The 25740-nt window shown below is 51.6% G+C and overlaps 1 protein-coding gene across 1 annotated transcript in view; it reads left to right on the top strand.

Moving 5' to 3' along the window:
* Parvb (parvin beta) overlaps positions 1-13311 on the top strand; it is an 87651-nt gene extending 74340 nt beyond the window's left edge. Inside the window, exons 9-13 of the mRNA XM_059247778.1 lie at positions 3216-3277; positions 3674-3742; positions 8993-9094; positions 12718-12790; positions 12991-13311. Of these exons, the coding sequence (XP_059103761.1) occupies positions 3216-3277; positions 3674-3742; positions 8993-9094; positions 12718-12790; positions 12991-13067 (383 nt within the window). The 3' untranslated portion in view covers positions 13068-13311. The remainder of the gene's footprint in view (positions 1-3215; positions 3278-3673; positions 3743-8992; positions 9095-12717; positions 12791-12990) is intronic.
* The last annotated feature ends 12429 nt before the right edge of the window (positions 13312-25740 follow it).

Here is a 25740-nt window from a genome sequence, read left to right as displayed (position 1 = left end):
ACTCTGGGCTCTCTTGTGTTTCTCTTTGCACATTGTGTACTCTCTGGCTGGAATGCCTTTCCCTCTCTCTCTCTCTCTCTCAGCAAGTCTGGCTCAGACCTCAAGGCTCTTTCCTCCATCCCTCCATTACCCTAACCTCTTGTCTATGGGTACACACTTGGGTGCTGCTCCAGACCAGCCTGATAGTCAATCAAACCTCAGACACTGAGGGTTGTGAGAAGGGGCTGCAGCGGGGAGAAATAGGAGCCCCCAACCCTGTCCTGGGCACAACCTCCTGACTCCAGGTGGATGAGTGGCTCATTGTGGCCCCAGCCTTTGCTTTCAAGGGGAGTCAGAAACGTGGATTAGGGATTAGGCACCCTCCTGTCTGTGTCCTTCTCGATTAGTAACTTCCCTGAAGAGGGAAATTGTGGAGACCTAGACATGCCTGAGAGCCAGGCTTGTCCCTGTGACAATTCTTGATGCTCACAGAGGTGGTGGGGGAACGGACAGGGTTGTTCCTGCTTACAGAGGCAGAGATCCTTTAGCTAGGGAAGTGGCCTGCAGTCTGTGGGCTTTCAAATCATGCGGTAAGGATTTGAACCCAGCTCTGTCCTGTCCCCCTAACCCTTGTTTAGAGCCCCTGGTCCTTCCTGGTCACGGGGCCACATGATGTGTCCTCTTAGGCCCAGGTGAGCAGCCAGCGTGGGAGGCACCCAGCAGCCGCCCACATAGCATTCTGGCAGCCCAGCAGGGGCCCAGCTAAATAAACCAGTGACGTCAAGAGTCTCGGCTCCTGGGGCTCTGCCTAAGCCGCTTTACAGGGCTGCACTGCTTCCTGAGGACTGAGCTCCTTTTGCTCCTTTACAGATTGTTTTCTGGGGGATAATCTGACTTAGCTGATTATGGAAGTGAGTGGCAGCTGGTGCTAACTGAGGGTGGCGTTTCGTCCCCACCGGCTCCTAGGGGAAGGAGCTGCCTCCCTTCCCCCAACAGACACACACACACACACACACACACACACACACACACACACACGCACACATGCTTGAGCGAGCACACATGCACACACACACACACACACACACACACACACACACACACACACACACACACAAGGTCCCTTCTCTCCATTTTTGCCTCTCACCTTCCCCAAGACTGAAGACGTTGGATGGAGGTTAGACGGAGATGTCTCCAGACCCTGACCTGAATTTCTGGCACCTTCCTCTTAGGCCTAGGTGGATAGGAGGCTTCCTTTAGACCATCCTGGCTGGCTCTTCTCCTAGGAACCCTGGCTTGCTCAGCTCACCCCAGCCTCCTTCATTCTCCTCCTTCCTCTTCCTCAGCACACCCGTCTCCCCCAAGGTGGGAGAAGGCTCCCTGTGCACCCCCCTCCTGCCAGGACTCTAAGCTGGAGCTGAGAGTGGACGGCCTCTCTGCTAGCTGGGTCCCAGGATCACACAATGCCCCCGGGAACCGAGAAGACAGAGGTCAGGGCCTAGGTCCCTCCCAGGGCCTCCGCTCCCTCTGCAGTGCGCTGTTGCCCTGGAGCCCCCAGGTCTCCACTTTGACCGAGGTTGTAGCCATTTATCCCAAAGACTTCTGTGTCCCCACTTCTTTCAAATCTTAGCAGATATTGGGGTTCAGAAGGCACCTCTGGAGGGGTTCCAGGTTCTTGTGTCCCTGAACAAAGAACAGAGCAGAGACACACACAGTTACAGCCAGAGCAGCAGGTTTACTGAGGCGTGATCCAAGTGAGGAAATGAGGCTTCCAATTTGCCGGGCTGGGCTTAGAGCAGGCTTTCCCCTCATTTGCATAGCAAGGGTATTTTGGTTCATTTGCATAGAGTAGGCTTTTCTGAGTGCTCTGTTTGTCACATGGAGTTCACACAAATTCGTGTGTCAGCATCTCTCGCTAGCATCTTAAATCTGCACCCCCAGGGCTGTGCCACAGTGTTACAATGAGCCCCAGGCCACCCACAGACTCTTTGGAGTACTTGTGTCCCGAGCCAGAGGCACATGCAGATTTTCAGATTAAAAAAATTTTTTTTTCTTTGTCAGCCTTGGTGGGCTGGAGGTGTCCATTGTGGGAAGGGAGGGATTTCAGGGTTCCAGGGTTCTCTCTTTGCCAACTTGTTTTTTTTTTTTTTTTTTTTTTTCATATTCTAATTTTGCAAGGCTTCTGTCCTCTGGTGGCCTCCAGTAGGGAAGGATGGGGACTTCTGTGCTGATCGGGTGACAGCTTGCACACGTGAAACAGAGCAGGTTGTGGTTCACCAGGGAAGAGGGAGGCAGTGGGACACCTCAGGGAGCAATGGGCTGCCTGCAGGCATCCTGCGGAGGACACTGAGGGTTCAGATGCCTTCACGCTGAGCACCTCGGCTGAACCTCCCTGCTGTAGGAGTCAGAGACAGGGCCAGGAGCGGGAGAATCATCCATCTCTCCAGGAGAGTTAGGAACCGAAGGTCCAGCAGGAGAAACTGTCATTTCAAGTTGTGATAAATGCAAGCCTGGACCCTTCAGAGGAGGTGACCTTGGAGGGCAACCTGGGGACAGAGAGGCTGTGTCAAAGGCCCTGAGGCATGTTTGTACCTCAGGGCTGCAGAAAGGCCATGGAGAAGTGTGGGAGGGTGCCCATCTTGTTATACGCATGGGAGAGAGGATGGACCACAGTCTAAGAGGATGAGAGGAGGTAGGTTTTCCACGGGCCAGTGGTGAAAAGACAGTTGTACTTTTAGAGTCTGGCTGAGGGGGGAGAGTTAACCTGGAGGCCGTGGTCATCCCCAGGTTAGGGGAGGTGGACCAGGAATGGGGGCAGCAGACCTGGCCAAGAGTAGAAGTAGTGGGATTCACAGACAGTGATAGAGCTTAGGAAAGGAGAGGCAAGGATACTTCAGGTGCTCAGTGGAAGCATGTAGGTGCCCATGTGTGACCTGGGATTCCATGCCCAAAGAAAGCTTTACAGATAGTTAAAAGAGCTTGAGAAAGCCCCACGCACCCTTGGTTCATAATCCAGCTCACGATCCCAGTTTTACTCATACTCAGGGGCAATGCCAATCTGCAGGCTCCTCTGCTCTGGCAGAAACTCGAGGGATCAAGCAGGCTGAAACCCCAAGGCAGAACATCCTGAGGGGTCAGGGTGGCTGTTTCCAGAACCGATGGCTGAAGGTTGGGATGAGGGTAGCTGAGTGCCCTCTAGAACTCCCTTCTGTGTCCTCTCTTGCATGTCATGGCAGAGCGGGATGCCTTCGACACGCTTTTCGACCACGCTCCGGACAAGCTCAACCTTGTGAAGAAGGTAGATCTTTGCTCCCCCCCATCCACCCCTCTCATAGGACCCATGCCTATGCAGACCCTGTCTAAAAGCTCTGTGGGTGCAGGGAAGGCGGAGATAAGTGATGAAAGGTGTTTGGAATGTCTGTTTGCCTTGTGTGTTGAGGACACACTCAGCAATGTGTGGCATGGCAGTGCCCTTTCACAATAGGGTCATATAGACCAGACTGAATGTACAGCTTGATCCCTGTTGGCACTGTGCCGTGAAGACTCGGGCTGGCTTAAGAGCATGGTGTCTGATGCACAGCCTTTTTGTTTTAGCCGCCAGAAGAGGGTCTAGAGGTCTCAGCCTGCCGTGTTGGGGGCTGGGGGTGGTCTGCAGAAGGTTGCTGATATTGCCTTTGCCTCTCTGCCTTGACAGTCTCTCATCACATTTGTGAACAAACACCTGAATAAGCTGAACTTGGAGGTGACCGACCTGGAGACCCAGGTAGGCAGAGCTTTGGTGAAGGGTCCCTCTGGCCTGTGCTTCTAGCAGCTCTCAACTCAGGTCGGGTGTGGCAGCAAGTGGGACCACCTTGTCTCTCTCAGGAGGAGCTTCCAGTGTGTAGCCCACAGCATTGCCCCAGCCAGATCAAGCTGGCTGCTCAGACCCTCTGCTTCCTGTAACTGTGGCAGCCAGAGACTGAAGGCTGAAGCCATGGACTCTGTAAGCTGGGAGTCCAGAGTCCCAGGGTGGGCAGGCTAGCTCCTTCCCATCCCTCTGTGGTTTCTGCTGTGTTTCTGCAGGGGAGCTTTGCTGTTCTTGCATCCACAGATACATTACTTCCATCTTCCGGGACCTCCTCCCGTGTCTGCATCTCTGTGTCTGTACATCTGTATTCTACACACAGCTTTCTGTGCCCCTCCCCACCCCCACCTCGTCTGCTTCCCTGGAGTTAGTGTCTAGAAATGGATGCATGAGAGCAAAGAAACATCGTGCTGGATTAGAGCCCACCCTAATGATACAAGTGCAGCAGGGACCCTGCTTCCAAATGGCGTCACGTGCACAGAGTCTAGGGATTAGGACTCCAACTTATTTTGGGGAGAGACGGTTCAACTTTTAGCACCCACCCCCACGACTCCATCCCACCCTGCCACAGGGCCCTTTGCTTCGAAGGAAGGTCTACGGGTCTGGAACACTCTGTGCCCTCTGTGGTAGAGACACCACAGTCTCACATTTAGTCCCGTGGCAGCATGGAGACAATGCCCCATCCAACCTGGGGCCGGCGAGATGGCTCAGCTGGTAAAAGCGATTACCGAGCAAGCCCGAGGACCCGGGTTTGATCCCCAGGGACGCACACAGTGGAAGGAGACAACTGACTCCTACAAGTTGTCATCCGACTACATACGCACGGTGGCACGAGCCTGTTGCCCGTCCCGTGTATCATACAAGTTACAAGAATAGAAATAAACATCCATTTGGGGAAATAGGGACAAACTCTTTCTTCCATGTGTATCTCAAACGCTCTCTCCTCCAGCTAGAGCGCCATTGTGGTGACAGTCTCTGAGCAGACAAGAAGCCCTGAGGGTCCAACAGAATTCTCTCCAGCTTGGTTTTGTGCTTGAGTCCCGAGTCTGAATCCCCGGCGCAGACATCCCTAATGCTCAGCTGATCCTCCCTAAACCCCTGGGCGTTTTCTTCGATTGCCTCCTCTTTCCTTAACTTCTCTCATTTGCTTTTCTAATTAAAAAAGTAATTCAGGTTCATCGCAGAAATGTCTGAAAATGAAGATAAGGACAACGAAACGAAAGTCACCATAATGTATCACCCCACTGCACCCTGGGGTTTGTTCCAAGCACTTCTCCTGGGGATTCTGGGTGTATGCCGTGTGGTCTGCCTTAGGGAGCAGATTGTGTATGTGTGCGTGTGTGCACATGCACACGCATGCCCGTGATTTGCAAATTCGGCTCTTATCCTTAGCTGTTTGCTCATGCAGCACGCTTGCTGGGTGACACTTTAGATTTCCTGAAGCCGAGGAAGCTGAAGTGAAAAGCTATTTCTCTCCCTCCCTCCCTCCCTCCCTCCCTCCCTCCCTCCCTCCCTCCCTCCCTCCCTCCCTCCCTAATGCCCACCCCGCAACTCCGCCTGGTCTCTTTCAAAGTGTTCATGCATAAAACAACACACTCACTCTTTTTAATAACAGTCGATCACACTGGACAGCTGTTTTGTAATGTGTTGTTGGTTTTTTTCTCCCTAAACACATTTGGGCATCTTCTTGCGAGAGATGGATGTCTCTGTCTGAAGCTATTTCTCTTTCAGTGTCAGTCATATTCATTCTCTCTCTCTCTCTCTCTCTCTCTCTCTCTCTCTCTCTCTCTCTCTCTCTCTCTCTCTCTCTCTCTCTCTGTGTGTGTGTGTGTGTGTATGTGTGTGTGTGTCCCGTGTCCCTCCCTCCCTCCTTAAGATAGGGTCTTAAGGTTAGGCTTGGATTCACTTTGTAGCCCAGGCTGGCCTTAAACTTTTGGTGATCTCCTGTCTCAGCCTCCGGAGTGCCAAGGTTATAGGAACACACCACCATGCCTGGCACTGGGCTCTTTTAACCATAACTTTCTTAGGTTGGGAGGTGCAACTCAGCTGCATAGCATTTGCTCATGCTCACGACCCTCGGTTCCCTCCCCAGCACTGTTAAAACAGTAATTGCCTTCCCTTCAGGTGTGAGGCTGCATTAGAGCAAAGCAGCCCTATGATTGGACCCCTTCCCCGTCCTGCACATGCCGAGTGGCGGATGTTCCACCCACAGTTATTTGTGCCCTGCTTATTTCCTTGGGGTTAACATCTAGAAATGGAGGCAGACATGGAGGTGTAAGAGCAAAGCAGCATGCACCATGAGGCCGGGGGTGGTCTAATCATGGAGGCTGGCATCAGCTGTGTGAACAACTGACTGACCCACATCCATGGCAGCCCACCCAGCATTTCTTATGTGGCCCTGCAGGACTCACAGCCAGAGCATCTTAGACCAGGGGGAAAGCTGTATTTTTGCTCACGTCTTTTTCTTCCCTGCCATCACACAGTGTAAACTGGGCAAAGTCTGCTTTGGCCATCGCTGGCATCCTATTAAGTCTGTGCTTGGTGGCTCGTCTCTTGGAAGGCCAGTCATCTGCTCACAAATGACTTTATGCTTTTTGCTTCTTAGGGGGGCATTTCCCCCCTAAGCTCCAGGTTCTTCAAATCAGATATTTGTGATGTTTCCTTTTTCATTTAAATGCTGTCAGGTGGGAGTCTCCAAGACCCTCGGGGACAGTGGAGGGCTGGGTTGAAAGGGTCTGAGCTTTTAAAGGGGTACCTCCCCTTCTTTAGGCTGTCATTGACATATTTGGAGATGTTAGTCCCTGGAAGCTGAAGGCCTGTGAGGGGTCCTAGCCCCTACCACCTCTCCAGAAGTCCTGCCTGGGAATGTTAGAAAAAGGCCCTGACAGGTAGACCCTCCTTTAATGATAGAGGTATTCTGTGGGTATGCCATTAACTACGGCAGTCACTGACCATTTACGTGGAGGTTGAAATATGACTGGTACCCCCAGAAGCTACCTTCTGTGTTTTAATAAGCTTTTAAAGAGCCAAATTCAGGAGCCAGCAAAATGGTTCAGAGGGTGAGGATACTTGCTGCCAAGCTTGTCAACCTGAGTTTGGTCCTGGAACCCAAATGGTTGAGGGAGAGAACTGACCCCCACAAATTGTCCTCTGACTTCCACACGTGTGCGGTGGCATGAGTGGGCATGCGTGGTGGGCACACATACTCACCAAATAAATCATGTAATTAAAAGAGAGTCAAGGGGGCTGGAGAGTTGGCTCAGTAGTCAAGAGCAGCTGCTGCTCTTGTGGAGGACCCGGGTTTGGTTCCTAGCACCCATATAGTCGCTTACAAAAACCGTTTTAACTCCTGTTCCAGAGGATCCAGTGTCCTCTTCTGACCTCCATGGACATTGGGCATGCACCTCATGCTTATACATACATACATACATACATACTTGCAGGTAAAGCACTCATATACAAAATAAATCTAAAAATAAAAAAAATAGTGTCAAATTCAGGAGTTCTGAATATTGCTTGCCCAGGAGTGATGCTACTGCTGTCTGAGTGGTGAAGGTGTATAAAGAGCCACAGTTAAAATGGTTTGTCAAGAAAAAGAGGCAGCGGAGCTAGAAAGGATAAGGGGGCTGAGGGCACATGTTCCTAATACTTGGGAAACTGAGGGAGGAAAACGGCTGAAAATTCCAGACCAGGCTAGGCTAGAGTGAGAACCTGTTTAAAAAAATAATAATAATAACTGGGCTGGGGAGTGGGCTCAATGGGCCAGAACACGTGCTGTACAAATATGAGGACCTGAGTTCAAATCCCCCACACCTAGGTAAAAAGCCAGGTGTGGTCATGTGCACCTGTAACCCCAGTGCTGTGGGGGCCAGACAGGAGGATCTGTAGGGCTCACTGGACAGCCAAACTAGCTAAAAATGGGGAGTTCCTGGGTCAGTGAGAAACCCTGCCTCAAGGAAATAAAGTAGAGAGCAATACAGGAAGACACCTGATGTCCTCTGACCCCTGCATACTTGTCTATAGACGTACTCATATATACACAATGCACTATAACACACACACACACACACACACACACACACACACATACACACACACACACACACACACCCCAAAAAATAAAAAAATTAAAAAAAAAAAAAAAACAAGCAACAACAACAACAACAAAATTCTAGCACTCAGGAAGCTGGGGCAGGAGGATCATTTTGAGTTTGAGGCCAGCTTGGGATACATTTATGACTCTGACTCAAAAGATAAAATATAAGTAATAAAATAATAATAATATAACAATAACAATGGAAGGAGTATGGGGGTGCCTAGGGAGCCTGTGTATAATGGAGACAGAATTCTGGAGATGGCTGGTGGTAACGGTGCATGGCAGTATGAATTGCTCTTTATGCCCCCGGAACACTTAAAAGTGGTAAAGATGGGGCTAGTGAGATAGCACATCACCAGGTCAAGATGCTTGTCACCAAGCCTGATGACCTGAGGTCAACCCAGAGGACCCACATGGTGGATAGAGACTTGTCCTCTGACCTCCACATGCGCACTGTGGTATATGCGTGCACATGCATACATGCACACATAAATACAAATTTAAGGGCTGGAGAGGTGGATCTGTGCATTAGAGCACGTTTTTCTCTTACAGACGACCTGAGTTCAGTTCCTGGTGCCCACATAGCAGCTCACAGCTGAAACTCCAGTCCCAGGGCATCCGATATCTTCTCCTGACTTCCATGGGTGCCAGGCACACACGTGGTACACATACATACATGCAGGCAAAACATTCATACACATAAAGTCTAAAAATTAAAATTGTTTAAAACTGGTTAAGTTGGGCAGAATTTGTATTCTATGTCTCAGGGGTCGGTTGCTGCCACTGAAGAGCAGCCGTTGCCCCTCCTTGGCTTGCTGAGGGCAGGGCAGGGTGTCAAGAGTGAGGGCCCTTTGTTCTGGACCCCTGGTCCCCTCCTGTGGGTGACTAGGGCATGGGCTCTTTCCTTGAGCTCTGCTGAGAGTTTGCAGTGCAGGGTGGGGATGCTGAGGTGGGGAGGGAGTCCTGGGGGGGAGCACTGCAGCTTGTGGGCATTCCCACACCCTCCTACACACACGCAGGGTGTCTCTCCGCCCCGCACATGCCCCAGAATTGTCACTGAGTTCTCTCTGCAGTTTGCAGACGGCGTGTACCTGGTTCTGCTTCTGGGCCTCCTTGAAGACTACTTCGTCCCCCTACACAACTTCTATCTGACCCCCGACAGCTTTGACCAGAAGGTAAGTGCCTTGTCTCCTGGGAGCGGCCCCAGCTCACTGGGGTAGACAGGAGGAATGTCCCCTGGTGCCACTGACCAGCTGCAGCCCCTCAGTATCCTTTAGAATGGGGAGCTACACAACATGTGGGATTCAATCTGATACAGCTCCCTGAAGACAGACTAGGAAACCCCTCTGTGGCATGCAGTGCATCCAAGTTTGCTTGGTCGTGTCTCCTCCAAGTCTTTCCCACAGGCTTGGGTTTTTTTGTTTTTGTTTTTGAATGACTCTGGTCAAATGCCACACACAGCCCTCTGGGCTGGCCTGCTTTGGGAGCCTCCAAATGTTATGTCCCGGGGTGACACGTGTGTAGCTCTGTGACATGTGCCTGCATGTGTCAATTTGCTTCTCTTTTCCCTCCTGCCACAATAGGGCTTTTTTTTTTTTCAAATATTTACAATCATCCCTTGGAATCTGCTGGGGACGGGTTCCAGGGCCCCCTCGGGTACCAAAACCTGCAGATGCTCAAGTCCCACATGTGAAATGTCGTCTAAAGCCTACACACTTCCTCCTGTGGATGCTAAATCCTGTCTGGTGGCTTATAATACTTAATGCAATGCAAATGCTATGCAAAATAGCTGCTTTCCGTATTGTTAGTGATCGACAATGGAGGATGATTGTTCAGAATGCTGCAGTCCCCCAGACACTGTCCGTGGTCTGCGGTTTGTGTCATCTGAAGACGTGTGTGTGTGTGTGTGTGTGTGTGTGTGTGTGTGTGTGTATGCATGTGTATGTCTATGTCTGCATATGTATAAATGTATGTCTCTTCACGTGTATATATACATGACTGTGTGCAGCCATGTATGTAGATGTCAGTATATGTATATATGTATGTACATGTATATGTCTATGTTTGTGTATATATATATGTGTGTATGTCTATGTTTATGAGTGTATATACATGTGTATGTATGTGTATTCATTTATATAAATATACATGTCTGTGTATGTGGGTGTGTGTTTATGTATGCATGTATGTGTCCTCATGTATGCCTTGTGGATCTGTATATGTGTGTGTGTATGTGTGTGTGTGTGTATACGATATATCTGTATATATGTGTATGTGGTGGGGCTGTGTATATGTACACATATTTTATTTCTGTGCTTGGTTTCCTAGACAGTTCCTCTCGTAGGACCCTCTGGATGGACCCCACACCACCTGTGTCCCTGTTGTGCCAGTCTCTGTCCCTCCCAGGTCCCCCGCAGTTAGGTCTGCAACTGAAGAGTCAGTGCCTCACTTACGGGGACTTGGCAGAGGCCAGTCTGGGCTGCTTGGGACTCATGGCACCTGCCACTTTAGTTTTCCAAAGTGTGAGGCCCGTGAGGCCCGTGAGGCCTGGAGGCAGACGGTGGCAACCGCAGCGGGAGCCAGGGGAACAGCAGGGGACAGGCCAGTGTTTATCAATCTGCCGGCTCCTGGCACCGAGCAGTCTGTCTGCTCGTGGCCAAATGTCGTTCCTGTCTTGCCTGCAGAGATAGAATTGGGCAGATTAGAGAGGTCTTGGCATGCTGGAGTCCACACTGGGCATGGAAGGAGAGCGAGTGTGGTGAGGACTGAGCGGGACAGAGCTCATCAGGACCAGGGAGCCTGAGGTAGTTGTAGAGACCAGAGGTCAGAGTATCTGGTGAACAGGACCCTGTGTATCCAGGCCCCCATGTGGCTATTATCATCTCTGGGAAATCTTGTCTTTGTTTAAACTAATAAGGAGGCTGGTGAGAACTGTGGATAACCAGCAGAACTGGGTTTTTGTCCAAACAAGGCTTTGCCCAGGTGGGAGAAGCCACGTTCCCCAGCCTGGCTTTCTCCCTTTGAAACCAGGTTGAACATCTCTGCTGGCCGCTGCCCTGAGCTAGAAGGCTTCAAGGATGCCTCTAGTGATGACACACATCCAGAGGGCCCACCCATTCTCCAGGGAGACAGGAGGTTGGGATGTGGGTCCTCTCCTCAGGGGGGCATGAGGATTGGGTCCCTTTCTTATTTACACGTATATTTACATACATTTACACACATTTACATATACATTTGGGCCTCTTCCTCCTGGGGATGGTGGTGAGGGTCATCACAAGTTAATGCCACACTTCTCTGAGCTTTGACCCACGGATTTGTCTCCTAGTCCTTGTGGCTGGGAGGGTCATGCCCTGCACTGGGGCAGGGCAATGTCTCTGATCAGCTCTGTGGCCTGAAGTTGAGGGTCCTTTGCTCTGGCCCCGGGCATCTTGGTGACATCTTAAGAGTGCCGGAGGAGGCAGAGATTCAGCAAACAGAGTAGATGTACCATGTGCTCCCTCAAACAAAGCAGCAGCCTACATGTTTAACCAAAGATGTTAGTTGGGGATGTGGCTCAGTTGGTAGAGTACTTGCCTAGCATACGCAGGTCCTGAGTTCGATCCTTGGCATTGTGTGAACAGGCACAATAATAAACATCTGTAATCCCAGCATTTGAGAGGTGGAGGCGGGAAGGTTAGAAGTTCAAAGTTATCCCCTTAGACTTAGTTTGAGGCCAGCCTGGCCTAAATGAGACTGTCTCACAAAAACAAAAACAAAAAAACAACCAACATTAGGCTGAGAAATAAATAGCTCAGTGGCAGTGCATGTACCTGGTGCACAGGAAACCCTGGGTTCACTCTCTGGCCCTGGGGTGAAGGAAGCCACAAGACCAGGCAGCGCAGATCCTGTGGGCTCCTGCCTTCTGTTAATTCACGATTGACATTGTAAGGCAGATTATTGCTGGCACTCCTGGCTCACCCAGAGTGGAGTGACAGACACTGTCACTACTGGAGAGACAGTTGGTCACTGTGAGCTCTCAGGCCTGTCCAGCTGGTGTCTGTCAACTTACTGGTTTGCTGCTCCACCTTCTCATCCTCCTCTGCTCAGGGTAGGTAGAAGCTGCACATGGTTTGGTTGGTCTTGACTTCTGTAGACTTTAAACAAAACAGAGAGACTCCTGCTTGGAGCCTCTGGCCATCATTAGCAGAATGGAAGCCTCAATGGAGTGAGTGTTCCATTGGATGGGCAGGGCAGGGCAGGGTGGGCAGGCAGATAGTTGGGGCTGTAACCAGAGACCTTCATGCTGGCCTTTGAGCTAACCTGAATTCCAACAGGATCCCCAATTGCCTCAAGAACAGTGTACCTACCTCACAGAGATACAGGCCTCCATGGATGCCCAGCTCTTTAGTTATCTGACAGGTAGCACGAAGTTGCCCTGTGCTCAGAGGAATGTCCAGAGCTGAGTGCTTTTGCAAGGGAGTTGTCTTCCCCAAGCCTCAGTTTCCCAGTCTGTCATGTCTCATCATGTGATGGACTCTGGCTCAGAGGGAGCACTTGGCTATCAACCCTGGGGGAGGAGGGCAGGCTGGAAGCTGCCATCCTTCCATCCCCTAAACCCAGATCTGTGACACGGGGAACAGGAACTATTAAGTTGCGCCCAGTGGACTCCCTGTGTGCTTCCCCTGTGTCCTGGTGGGCTTTGTACAAAGGGAAGCAGTCCATTCTTTCTACACGGAAGGAAGGAATGTGTGGACATGGTCAGGTGTGGGGGACGTGGCCCTCACTGGCACTGACCCTGCTGCTGTCTTGTCTCTGGCAGGTGCACAACGTGGCCTTTGCCTTTGAGCTGATGCTGGATGGAGGACTCAAGAAGCCCAAGGCACGCCCTGAAGGTGAGACCCCCGCCAGAGCAGTTCAGAGCACTAAAAGAGAGACAGCGGTGTGTGTGTGTGTGTGTGTGTGTGTGTGTGTGTGTGTGTGTGTGTGGTCAGGGCCCCAGCGGCAGACAGTTTTCTGCTACACATGTGGTGGTGCAGCTCACAGCTCCTGAAATCCCTCCTCTTCAGCTGACTCTCTCTGTTTCCTCCTGCAGATGTGGTGAACTTGGACCTCAAATCCACTCTGCGAGTCCTTTACACTCTGTTCACCAAGTACAAGGATGTGGAGTGACAGAGTGGCTGATCCTCCCGGAACCATTTCCTAGGCAAGAAAAATGGATGTGTCCATCCACGGCCCCTGCTTTCCCAGGAGACACGTCCCCAAGGAGACCTCAGGCTTCCCATCCCAGCTGTGCGGCGTCCCTCCTCTCTGCCCCCTGCCTGGTTTGGTTGTTGTTTTAAAACCTTTTTCCTTTATGGTCCCCCCGGCCAACCCGTTAGGTCTTTGAGAACTTGGTGCTTAGAACACCCCCTCAGGTTTGAGGTCTCACTTCCTCTTCCTCTCTGCTGCCATCAAGAGATGGGAAAGAAGGAAGCCCTCGCCTAGCTCTCCCCTGGAGAGGGCTGTCCACCTGCGCTCCAACCCACGGAGCAATTGTTGATGGCAGGCAGGGCTCAGCAGCCCCGGCTCCAGGGACTCCATCCCACTTGTCCTCAGGAACCCCCTGGGCCGGGCTCTCCGTGGAAGCAGGGTCTTGTCTTAGTAAAAAAGATCCTCACAGTTTTTCACTCCTGTCTCAGAAGCCTTAGACTTGTGACGTGTGTCCCCGCCCCCCACCCCCACCCCCACCCCCACCCCCACCCCCACCCCCACCCCATCCGTCTTGTGGTTTACTGGCTTTGACTGACCTTTTACATAAACTCTCAGGACCCAGAATGCCTCGGGGGGGGGGGGGGAGGCCGGGGAAGCTGCACAGGGCATGTCTGGGGCTCTTGCTGGCTCTGAATGTGCAGCTTGAGCCGGCTTCGAGCCGGAACCTTCCGTCTCTGAGGCCCCGTTAGGGAATGGACACGTTTTTTAGAGACTTTACAAGGGGGTGGGTATCCACTGCTGGGGCTGCCTGACCACGGGCTACAGGAATGGCAGAGGCGTGCATCTGGAGGCTCTGGAGGCTGGAAGTAGGAGATGGAGGAGGCTGGCAGGGCTGGCTTCTGAGGCTTCGTTTTTCACCACTTCCGCTTCGCTCGTCCTTCACGCCATCCCCTTTCCTGTGTTAGTCTCCTCTTCGTTCTGATAGGGAACCCATCCCCTCCCTGTACGACCTCACTGACCCCATGACAGCCAGCAAGGGCCCTGTCTCCAAACGCAGTCTCCCCCGGACAGGCCAGGAGTAGGTTTGTGGGGCATGTCTCAGCGGCTAGTGGGGGCATCGGAAACGTCCACATCCTTCCTAGAGCTCCGCTGGCATCCCCTGCAGCACGTCCTAGAAAAGAAAAAAGGCTTTGGTTCCCACAAGCCATTCACCACCCATTCTCCTTGACTCTCAGAGCGGAGTGGTGATGCCGTGGCTGGCTGGCTGCTTGTCTCAGGAATCCTACTTCCGTGGCTCACCCCCTCTCCTCTTCCTCCCGCCTCCACACAGCCACCCTCTTCCGTGAGCCCTCAGCGTTCACGGCAGCTACAGTGAACCTCCCTCTTCTGATTCCCTCCTTGCCGTGTGCGGACCGGGGCTGTGGAGCGAGGTGTTGATACCGAATAGCACGCCGCCGACAGCGAAGTTCCAGAAAACAGTCCAATACCCTCCCTTGGTTCCGCTGCTGTTGCTAAGCCGGGGATGGGCTTGGAGGTGGCTTCCCAGCAGGGGGAAGAGATAATTAAAACGGCATTACCGTGTCTCCCCGTGGGATGCGGTGACATTCAAGAGCCACACTGACAAAATAGCCGGGACTGGAACGTCCTGTGCTGTCTTCCTTACATGCTCAGAACCACAGCAGCATCCGGGAGCTGCCGGCTCCGCCTCGCTCTGCTCACAGGTGGTCTTGGCAAGGGTGTCTCACAGCCCTGGGGCAAGAAAGCCTTTGGTGCAAAGGGTTTTCAGAGCCTATGATGCTGAGGGGGAAGGAAAGGGTTGGTCTGGGAAGGGGGGGGGGGTGGTTTCCTGTGCATCCCTATCTGGAGGACATATGTCGCACTTGGAATCCAAGTGGGCTCCTTTGCCCTGCTGCGGGACTGGTGAAGCCAGGGTTCCGTGAAGGCGGGACCTTCCCCACTGTGGTTCTGAAATGCCAGGGAAGGGCTACCTAATGTCCTTGCTGTCCTCTCACTGTGGAGGTGGCATTCATACCACAGCCTGGACAGAGGCACCAAGAACCAAGGTTCCTAGGCCAACTTCAGGACCACCTGCATAAGGGCAAGGCTTTCTTCACAGATAGCCAGTTGGTGTCCCCATTAGTTTAGGGAGAGATGTCCTCCTCCATGCCCTCAGGTAACCAGTGCCGCCTCCTCCTCTTCCTCCTCCAACTTTCCCATGGCTCTCACTGGGGGGCCCCTGGAATGCAAATACTTCTCTTTGAGTTGTTAATTCAAGGAAGTTCTGGAACCTTCTACCACTTGGGTCTACATTCTCTCCTGACATTTATTTGAAGAGAGGTCTGGCCACCAAAACTGGTAGAAATGTCATCACCTGTCACCCCCCTGCACATGGAATCACAAGGAAGGGTCAGGCAGGTCTGCACCTCCTCCTCCCCCAGGTCTGCAGGACAGGTCTGGGGTTGCTGCTCTCTGTCCTGCACTGATCGATCGGCGCGTCCCCTGGAGCCCTGCTGACCTGGGTGGGCCTGCAGGCGGCTCTTGTTCCCCATTTACACCCAGTTGTGCAAGCCCTGAGTCCCCAGAGCCCCTGCGTCCTTCTCGGCCTGACAAAACGGGAATCTTATTCTCAAACAGCCAAATCCATCCCCCCCCCTCTATGTTGCAGCGCTTTATTGTCTTTTTAATTGTTCGAAGCCAAGTGTCCTTTGGATTTCTGGATATTAAATAAAAACCACTAAACCCCCGGCTGTGCTTTGATCAGACCCTCCTGGCAGACAGCAGGGACAGCGTGCTTGCGACAGCTCAAACCCATGCCTTCCTGTGCCAGACGTTCAGGCGGGAGACGAAGCTCGTGGTGTCACAGTGTGCTCTGACTTACTCTAGTAATGAGCTCAGATGCACCAGCTGGCCTGTGGCTCTTTGGGGGGCTGCTTCTCACACATTCCATGTCCGTTCTCCCCGCCCAGAGCTGGGACTGCATCATTTCACATTGCTGGGCTGGCTCGAACTCTCCCTTCTGATGCTTCCAGGCACAGGCTGAAGAGGCTGGTGAAGAGCAGAAGGGCTGGGGGATGGGCTTCCCTGCTCTCTCTGTGGACAGACTAGGAAGCCAAAGCCAGCCTGTGATAGCTACCTCAACTTGGCGTTCCACACCCACTTCCCCGAAGAAGTCCCGTGCCTCGGGTACATTTTTCTCTACAGAGTTATGTTTCCTGGGAAGCCAAGAGTTCTATATAGTTCCAGAGTAGCCTGGGCTATTGAGTGAGACTTTGTCTCAGAACAGTTTCTCCTATCCCCAAATGCCTAGCTGGTCTAGACAGCAGGTTAGCAATGTTCTTTAAATGGACTAGGGTTGAGAGATGGCTCCATGGATAGGGTACTTGCTATGTACTCAGGAAGACCTGAGACTGAATCTCTAGTGTTACATGCTGAGTGTGGCATTGGGAGTCCATAATCCCAGACCTCCTATGAGATGGGAAGTGGACAGAATCCTTGGAAGCTACCTGCCAGCCTAGCCACTCTGGTGAACACAGCAGGGAACAGCAAAGGGACCCTGCTTCAGAGGAGGTAGAAGGTGAGCGCTAACACCTGAAGTTGTCCTCGGACCGCTACACACAGGCCACACATGTGCTCCCGCTTCACAACAAAAATCCATGTGTACACACGGATTTTTTTGTTAAGCTAGCTAAAACGGACCAACTCTGCCTGGGAAGGATTTAGGCTTTGGATGGGCTCTTGGGCTCCAGTCCAGCTTTGTTTTTTCAGTGACTGCTGGTGGCTTACTTTGCCTGAGCCTCCCAGTTCTGAGGGACAGAAACCAGCCATCTTCAGTACCATGTCCCTCGGCGATGTGTCGTAATGTCTGGAGGTGGATCGGCTGTCACAGCTGGGGAGGCTTGGCTAACTGCTGACACCCTACAGCTCACAGGACTACAAAGAATTAATATCCCCCAAAGTCACTGTGCTCAGTCTGGGGCACCCTGAGGTCAATTGTCAGCTCCTGGGTAGTCCATCTCCACTTTTTTTTTTTTTTTTTTTTTTTTTTGGTTATACAGAATTTTTCTTTTACTGTTGATGAAAAAAAAAGTTTTCCTCTTAGCAACTGGGACCACAGCTCAGTTGGTAGAGTTCTCAGGCCCTTGTTGGGAAGCTGAGGCAGGAGGAGAACCTTGAGTTCAAGAGCAGACCAGGCTACATAGTGCTAAACTCAATCCCCCAGTGCCAGATAGACCACACCTGGTAGCACGTGTCTATAATCTCGGCACCAGCGGGATCAGGAATTCAAGGTTACCCTCTGCTGTACAATGAGTTCAAAGCTAGCCTGAGCTACATGAGAGACCCTGTCTGAGGAAAAAGTGTGTGTGTGTGTGTGTCTGTGTGTGTGCATGTGTATCTATGTATGTGTGTGTATGTGTGTGTGTATGTGTATGTGTGTGTGTATGAATGTGTGTGTGGATGTATGTGTGTATATGTGTGTGTATGTATGTGTATGTGTGTGTATATATGTATGTGTGTGTGTATGTGTGTGTGTGTGTGTGTGTGTGTGTGTGTGTATCTCCTAGTTTGCTTTCTGTTGTTGTGATAAACACCACAACCAGAACCAACCAGTTTCAGTTTACAGTTTACATGATAGTCCTTCACTGAAGGAAGTCAGAGCAGGAACCCAAGCAAAGCAGGACCCTGGAGGCAGGAACTGAAGCAGAGGCCATGGAGGGGTACTGCTTACTGGCTTGCTCCTCATGGCTTGCTTCCTTATAGAAACCAGGACCACCTGCCCAGGGGTGATGCCACCCACAGTGGGCTGGACTCTGCCACATCAATTATAATCGAGAAAATGTCCCACCGGCTAACCCATAGGCCAGTCTGGTGGAGATGCTTTCTCTGTTGAGTTTCCCTCTTCCCAGGTAACTCTAGCTTGTGTCAAGTTGGAAGGGAAAAAAAGCCTACCTAGCACATACTAGACACTAGTTTTTTTGAGGCCAGCCCTGACATGTGGCCCTCCAGGGACCTTCTGACTGGCTGATCAGAGCTGATGGAGTGGCCAGAGACAGCTGAGTTCTGGATCAGGAGACCGTGGATGACTTCTGGTGAATTAGGACAACAGGGCGCAGCAGGGGTGGTTAGACCTGTATAGGAGCTCAAAGTCAGCTTGGAGGAGGGACCAGAGCTGAGGATTTCATGGGCAGCTCAGGCCTTTGTATCCCTTATTTCTCACAAAAAAAATGTTTCGTTCCATCCTCCTGGGCTGACTGTCTGTTATCAGGCCCCCGGGAAAGCTTACCCAGTTTAGGAGTTCCTTGGCTTGTGTGGGGCCCCTCCTTTATAGTCAGTCTGAGGAATGGGACCACAGGGAATTCAGACGCGGAGGGGGCCGCCTGCTGTGACCCATACAACCCTTCCCAAGCTAAGGGCCCGGTCAGTGCTGTCCTGGGACAGTGTCTACAGTAGAGAATGTAAGCAACCCCCCGTCTCAGCTTCAGGAAGTTATCATTGCCCGGGCCAACAAGGGTGGTCTTTGCTCTGGGCAAGGTGTGGGGAACCCCATGTAGGCACCACACAGAGGAACTGTTTACTGGACATCTACTCCGTGCCACATCTCATGCTACTTGCACTGGGGTGCAGCAGGAAGTGAGGACATGTGGAAGTCAGTTGGCCCGTGTGTAGGAAGACAAGCCTGGGCCATGTGGACTGGGGGCGTGGGAAGAGCATGGATAAGATGGACCATGAGACAGGCCCCCGGGGAGGGAGCCAAAGAGGTAGTGGATTGAACCCCACACTTGTTGGGTCCCCATCCCCCTTACATTTCAGCGAGCCACATGGCTCATCCCAGAAGCTGACACCTAAGGAGAACACTTGTCACACTGCCTCTGAGTCACGTCTTCACATCTTAAGTACACGTCACCTTTGTTGAGCAATGTTTCTCAGAAGGCCTACAGGGACTCTGATGCGCTGCCAGATGCACTGGAGCCCTTCCCCCAACACACCAGGGCTTTACACTTGTCAAGGCAAGTTTGAAACAGGCAAGGGACAGTGGTGTGGGCCGGAGGGACCTGGGCTCAGGGTGTCCTGGGCCTGGGGTGACTTGAGCATTAGAAGGAATGTGATGGTGAACGCCTGTAATCTCACACCAGCACTTGAAAGGCTGAAGCAGGAGGGAGGGGAGCCTTTGCTACATAGTGAGTTATAGGGCAACCTCGGCTACAGAGTGAGATCCTGCCTCAAAAGACACAAACAGAAGATGGATATTAACTGCATGATAGATAGACCATTGGTAGATGATGGATAGATCTCCATGCGTATAACATCTTATCTTTACATAGTCTCAAGCTTACAGAGAAGCTGCAGGAATTGTATGAAGTTCTCATGTTTACCGGATGTCTGTAAATGATGCTGTTCCCACCGCCGCTTTAATATATTCTGCTCCCCATTTCTCCCTTCCTGTCTCTATTTCTTGGTATTTAAAAGTGAGTTCTGATCTATCCCTCTGTCATGTACCAATCAATTCATGTAATGTATCATCTATCTATCTATCTATCTATCTATCTATCTATCTATCTATCTATCATCTATCTATCTATCATCTATCTATTCTATCCATCAATAATCTATCTTCTGTATCAGTCTATTATCTGTCTACCATCCACACCTGTCTATCTACCTGCTATCTATTTAAACTGATGACATGACCACTCCATGGTATGGTTAAGGGGAAGGTTTTTACTGTGGATATGAGGGAGAGAACAGCCAGAGGATCTGGAAAAGTTCAGAGCAGAGAGACAGAAGTAGACTGAACACGGCCAGCAGTCTGGACGTGACCAGGGCTGTCTGCGAGAGAGGAGAGAACAGCAGGGGATGGAGAAGGGAGAAAACACAGCCAGAGAAGCAGGAGCAGAGCAGAGAGAAAACAGTGAGAACAGCAGGGTTATAAGGAGGTTGGGTGTGTGGGGGAGGGGAGCCTGTGAGCTGGAAGGAGTTTAGGGTCCAGGAGGTGGTGAGAAGGGCTAGGATGCCCGCGTGGACTTTGAAATGTGTGACAGGTACTTGTGATACCAGCATGCGCTTTGATACGCTGATCAGTGCCGCAGGTAGCCATGTGTCCCTTCTGCCAGAGGTAAGGAAATGACTCCTTTTGGTGGAGGGGAACCGGCTTCACAAGTTCCTGAGGAATGCTGGCTTTATCTAACCTCCAGAAATCCTCCTATAGTCCAGGTTGAGCTTATTTTCTGGATATTTGGACTGCCTTTTGGAGTTTGGGGAACTGTAAGTTCCTTTGGACTTGACAGCATCCGCTCATCCTATCTATCTATCTATCTATCTATCTATCTATCTATCTATCTATCTATTTATCTACCAACCTACCTACCTATCTCCCATCTCTCCCTCTATACCTGTCTGCCCATCATCTAGCTTGTTGTCTGTCCATCCACCCCATCTATCTCCCCACTCCCACCTATCACCTATGTGTTATCCCTGTGTATCTATCCATCACCTCTCCAGCTATCATCTCTCCTTCCATCCTTGTACACATGTTGCACACTTATCTGTGCATATGTCTTCCCCAATGCTATCCTGTGACATGGACTTGGTAAGAGTGTCTTCCTCAGGAAGTAACCACTGCAGCAGCATTATCGGCCCTGCAGATCTTATTACATTTGACCAGCTGTCCCATTGATGTTCATTGCCCGGAGGAAAATGCGAGCCCAGCTTTGTAGTTCTTGGATGCGAAGCGCTCTCAACCAGCAGAGCCTGAGCACTGTCCTGAGCCAGAATGAAGCTGCCACTCTGCAACATCACCTGCTTCTCGCTGTCACAGTAGAAGACCACCTGCCAGTCAAGCTTCCTGATTCTTCTTCAGTGATTAGATGCTGGAGACGTCCCACGAGTCCTCAGAAGGAGCTGAGGGAGAGGCTGTCCCAGTCACCTGCTCATGAACTCCACGTATGTGATCAGGGCCTGCTGGAGTGTCTCTCTCCCCATTGACCATGGAACATTTTGACTCACTGGTTTTGTAGAGTGCCAGATCAAATGACACCCAGTGTCTGGTGGACAATTCAGAGTCCATGGTTGCTTGGGGTACCATCTTAGTTTTGTTTTCTGTTGCTATGATAAAACATCCAAGATGGTAATTTACCGAGCATAGAAGTATGTTTGGCTCATGGTTCTGGAGGTTGGGGAGTGAGTTCTCCAGCAGTGTTGAGATCTGTTACGGGACCTCCCAGGACAACAGGACAGAGCACATCTTATGGAGAGGCAGAGTAAGCATGCTAGCTTATGTCACCTTTTCTCCTACAGAGCCAAGCCTGGGAATCCCATCCTCAGAACCCCATCTAATCCTGACTCCATCCCTTAAGCCCCGCCTCCAACACCATTAGCATGTGACTAGGGATCAGGTCTCAACACACGAACTTTGGGTGGAGGACACATTTAAACCACAGCCTGTTCAGGCTTTAGCCCATCCTGGGAGTGGTGGCAATCTGGGGGGTAAGGGGAGGGGCATGAATTCTCAATAGGAAGGAGTCATGATGTCACTGGACACCACTGCACCTCACAGCTCTGAAACCAGGACTGATACTTCTCCACTGCCCACTGTCCATCATCCTGGTCCACGGTGTACCCATGGAACCTCCATGGCCAGGCTGGCTCAGAAGAGCCAGGTGACTGAGCTGTGCATACTACTACTGCTAGGGTCAAGTGCAGAGCTTCTGATTCTGTCCCCACTAGGCAACCTCGTGAGCACTGAGGCCCAGGCATGGCATATGTGGCCTTGGTGTCCAAAGAGCCACCATCATGAAGCCCAGGGCCTCCTTCCTAGCTGCAAGAGAAAAAAGATTCAGCTCTTGCAGTTTCATTTGGGAGGGGCTGTGCTTAGATTTCCAGACAAGTAGATCCTCAGAGGGCTATGGGGTAAGCAAGCCTCTAGACTAGCATACAAGTGTCCCCACAAGGCATCTGGAACAGGGCCACTCACTGTTGCTATACTACAGGATATATACAAAGAAATAGAATGTTCAGGGCACACTGGACGGACAGATGAAGTCACTCATAGGTAGTGATGATGAGACTGAACACTGACTGCGCTGTAAGCAATACATCAGTACACTACAAGCCATGTGTGGGAAGCGTTCTTGTTCTGACGTGCCCGCTGGCTCCTGTCGACTTAATGGCAACCATAAAGGGGAAAAGCTAGTTGTCCCTTAGATGAGACCATCTCTGCTGCAGCCTCTGGGCGTGAGAGTGTGCTGCTTGGCCCAGCCCTGGATTCGAGAGTCCCACTTGCCGGCTGGCTGCAGGTGAGGAGCTGTGCTCTCTAAGGAGAGCGGAGAACCCGAGGAAGCAGCTACAGTCCTTGGAGTCCCCCTGGTGAGATTCCCTCTCCATAGGTCCCTGCAGAGGCAGGAGGGAGATGCACCCTCGGAGCTTCAACTCTGCCTTTAGCTTTTTCAATTTGGCAAAGATTGAGAGCTCAAGGCTCTGGCTTGGCCTTTTAAACAAATGCTTTACACCCCCCCAACCCCCCCCCCCCCACACACACACACACACTCCCTGCTCCAGGGGAGCAAGCCATTGTGTGTGGACCCTGGTCTGGGATTGGGTTTGGCTGTGACCCTCTGTCATGGTTAGCTGCACTCAGGGCTGCTGAGCTGGTTTGGATTTCTCTGCTGTTGATTGAGCCGATCCTTGGTGGGTGGCCATCTGTTTCAGGGCTGGATCAATTGTCCACAGCGTGATAGCCCTGGGCTAGACCCTGCTGAGCATGGCCCTGATCCTCTATCCTAGCACAGCACCCAAGCTGTGTTGGTTTCAGTGTTGGTGGGTTAGAACGGGCTCCCTCCCTCCCCTTCATCCATGCCCTCGGGTAACACCTTCCTGTGCCAGTCTTGCATTGGCTGTGTGGCTTGCTTTGGCCAAAGGGACAATACCAGATGTGACACTGAAGGAAATTTGATGAGTCTTGGGGCCGCGTCTCCCCTGCTGGGGATGAGAGTCATGCACTCAACAGCCAGGACCCTACTTTACAGAAGCCTGGGAGTGAAGCTGTTATGGATAACCAGCTACCAGCTGCCCACAGATACGGCGAGAGCCAGTCAGGGTCACCCTATCCAGCCCAGACCTGCCCAACCTATTCAAAACCATACAGTAAAGAGGGGGGGCTGTCGGGGTGAGCCTCCATACAGCATCAACTCCCAGAACTGAATGGCTCCTGTGGCAGATGTACGCCTGGGGGTGGGAGGTGACAGAGCCTAGAAGGGAGGAGAACGGCATTCCCTGGAGGACAGACATCTCAGACGCTGCACTTTCCAGGCAGGGCAGGGTCTCTTTCTGCAGACCTGGGGCCAGGGAGGCTCATGGTTACCAGGCCCTTCCCGAGTTTTGGGATGCTCAGATGTGTCACAGAGCAAGGGTGGCTAGCTTCCTGCTCGCTCTGCTTGTCACCTGTCATTATGGAACTCTCCATCTCAGGCTAGATCCTGAACATTCAAGCTCTGAGACCAGCTGGGCTCAGGAGGGCTCCGACTGAGCCCTTGTGTTGTGTGTCTCCAAAGTCCTCCTGACCTTTGCATGGTGAGTCCCCCACCTCCGACGTCATTTCCACACCCTGGAATTGGCAAACTCCTATTGAGCCACCAAGACGTTCTTCTCCAGGAAGCCCGCTTGGTCCCTGTGACAACTCATTTTCACTGTCAACTTGACTAGATTTGGAATCCCCTGAGAGACACACCTCTGGGTGTGTCTGCGAGGGCATTTGTATAAAGGGGTAACTGGGGAGGAAAGACCCACCCTGAACATGTGTGGCGGCATTGGGTCACGACTAAATACAAAGCGGAATGTGAGCTGAGCACCAACATTCATCGCCCGGCTTCCTGACTGTAGATGCGACGTGATCAGCCTTCTCACACTCCTGCTTCCCTGCCTTGACCACACCCTCAACTGCAAGCCAAAATAAGCCCCTCTTTCCCTACGTTGCTCTTTTCAGTTTTTCTTTCATTTTTTAAAGACAGTGTCTCATGTACTCTTGCATCCTGGGCTGACCTTGAACTTCTGATCCTTCTGCCTCTGACTCCTGAGAGCTGGATTACATGTGTCAGTTACCACGCCCAGTTTATGAGGTGCTGGTTTATGACCTCCTGCTTGCTAGGCAGGCACTCTACCCACTGAATCACATATCCAGACTCTGTCACCCATTTTGACATTTTTGGTAAGAAAAGTGACCAGCACAGTGCTTTAAGCAATAATAGCCATCAAAATAGAGTCATTGAACCCATTTTGTTCTGGGTTCTTTTGTAGGCACTGGCTTTTAATAGTGAGTGGGAGAGATGGGCCCCTCCCTGCAGAGCTCCTGGTTTGATGGAAGGACAGCTATCACACACCAGCCAATACCATTGGCTGACCTGTGGTGCTATTTGTAATCTAAGAAATAAAGCTCACCTGAAGATCAGAGGACAGAGCCAGCCAGCCAGCCACAGAGTTAGCCACAGAGGTCAGGCAGTGGTGGCACACACACCTCCAATTCCGGCACTTGGGATCACACACCTTTAATCCTAGCACTAAAAAGATTGAGACAGGAAGTGAGGTGGCTGGGCAGAGAAAGGAATATAAGGCAGGAGGCGACAGGAATTTGCTCTCTCGCGGAGGCTCTGTCAGGCTGAGGAGTTGGTGAGGTAAGAGGTGGTGGCTGTGGCTTGCTCTGCTTCTCTGACCTTTCAGCTTTCACCCTGATATCTGACTCCGGGTTTTGATTATAAGACCATTTAGGATTCGTGCAACCCTGACCCAGCATGGTTGCAGGCCCAAGCCACATGTGTTAGTCGGGGATATTATGGAAAGACATGGGGGACAAGCTGTGTGACGTCAAAGTGAGAGCCTATGGCACTGTCGGAGAACAGGCAGGTATTGGTGGGTTGAGTGGGGAGAGGAGGCTGGGGCCAGGGAGCTGTAGCAGGTAGGTTATGGGTGCGATGACTCTGGCTGGGACCAGCAGACTGGCTTTTATTTAGGGGCTATTGGGTGGGTGTAGTGGCCTGTAGTGGTTTGAAAGCAAATGGCCCACAAAGGGAGTGGCACCATTAGGAGGTATGGCTTTGCTGGAGTGGGTGTGGCCTTGTTGAAGGAAGTGTGTTACTGGGGAGGTGGACTTTGAGGTCTCGTGTATGCTTAAGCCACACCCAGTGTTTCAAAGACCACATCCTGTTGTTACCTGTGAGTCAAGATGTAAGAACTGTTAGCTCCTCCAGCACCATGTCTGCCTGCATGCTGGCTTGCTTCCCGTATTATGATAATGGACTAAATCTCTGAACTATAAGTGAGCCACCACAATTAAATGTTCTCCTGTATAAGAGCTGCCATGGTCATACTGTCTCTTCACAGCAACAGAACCCCTAACTAAGCCATGGCCCATGCCTGTAACCCAGGCATGTGAGAGATGGATTGGGGCAGGAGAGTTAGAAGTTCAAGGTCAACCTTAATGAGGCCAGCCTGGGCTACATGAGTCTATCTCGAAATCGAGAAATTAAGCAAGTAAGAAAGTTAGTTAGTAGACAGCCCCGGGGGCTGCTTGGTTGGCATGTGCCCTGGTGGAGCCAGAGGTGAAGGTTGGGCACTGGGAGAAAAAGGAGGTGGAGAGCTCACCGTTTGCTATGGAGGCCCTAATCTC

The sequence above is a fragment of the Peromyscus eremicus genome, chromosome 20, assembly GCF_949786415.1.
Source record: "Peromyscus eremicus chromosome 20, PerEre_H2_v1, whole genome shotgun sequence".
Lineage (NCBI taxonomy): Eukaryota > Metazoa > Chordata > Mammalia > Rodentia > Cricetidae > Peromyscus > Peromyscus eremicus.
Note: the sequence above shows the minus strand (reverse complement) of the source record. Positions and strands in the feature narration are given on the sequence as shown.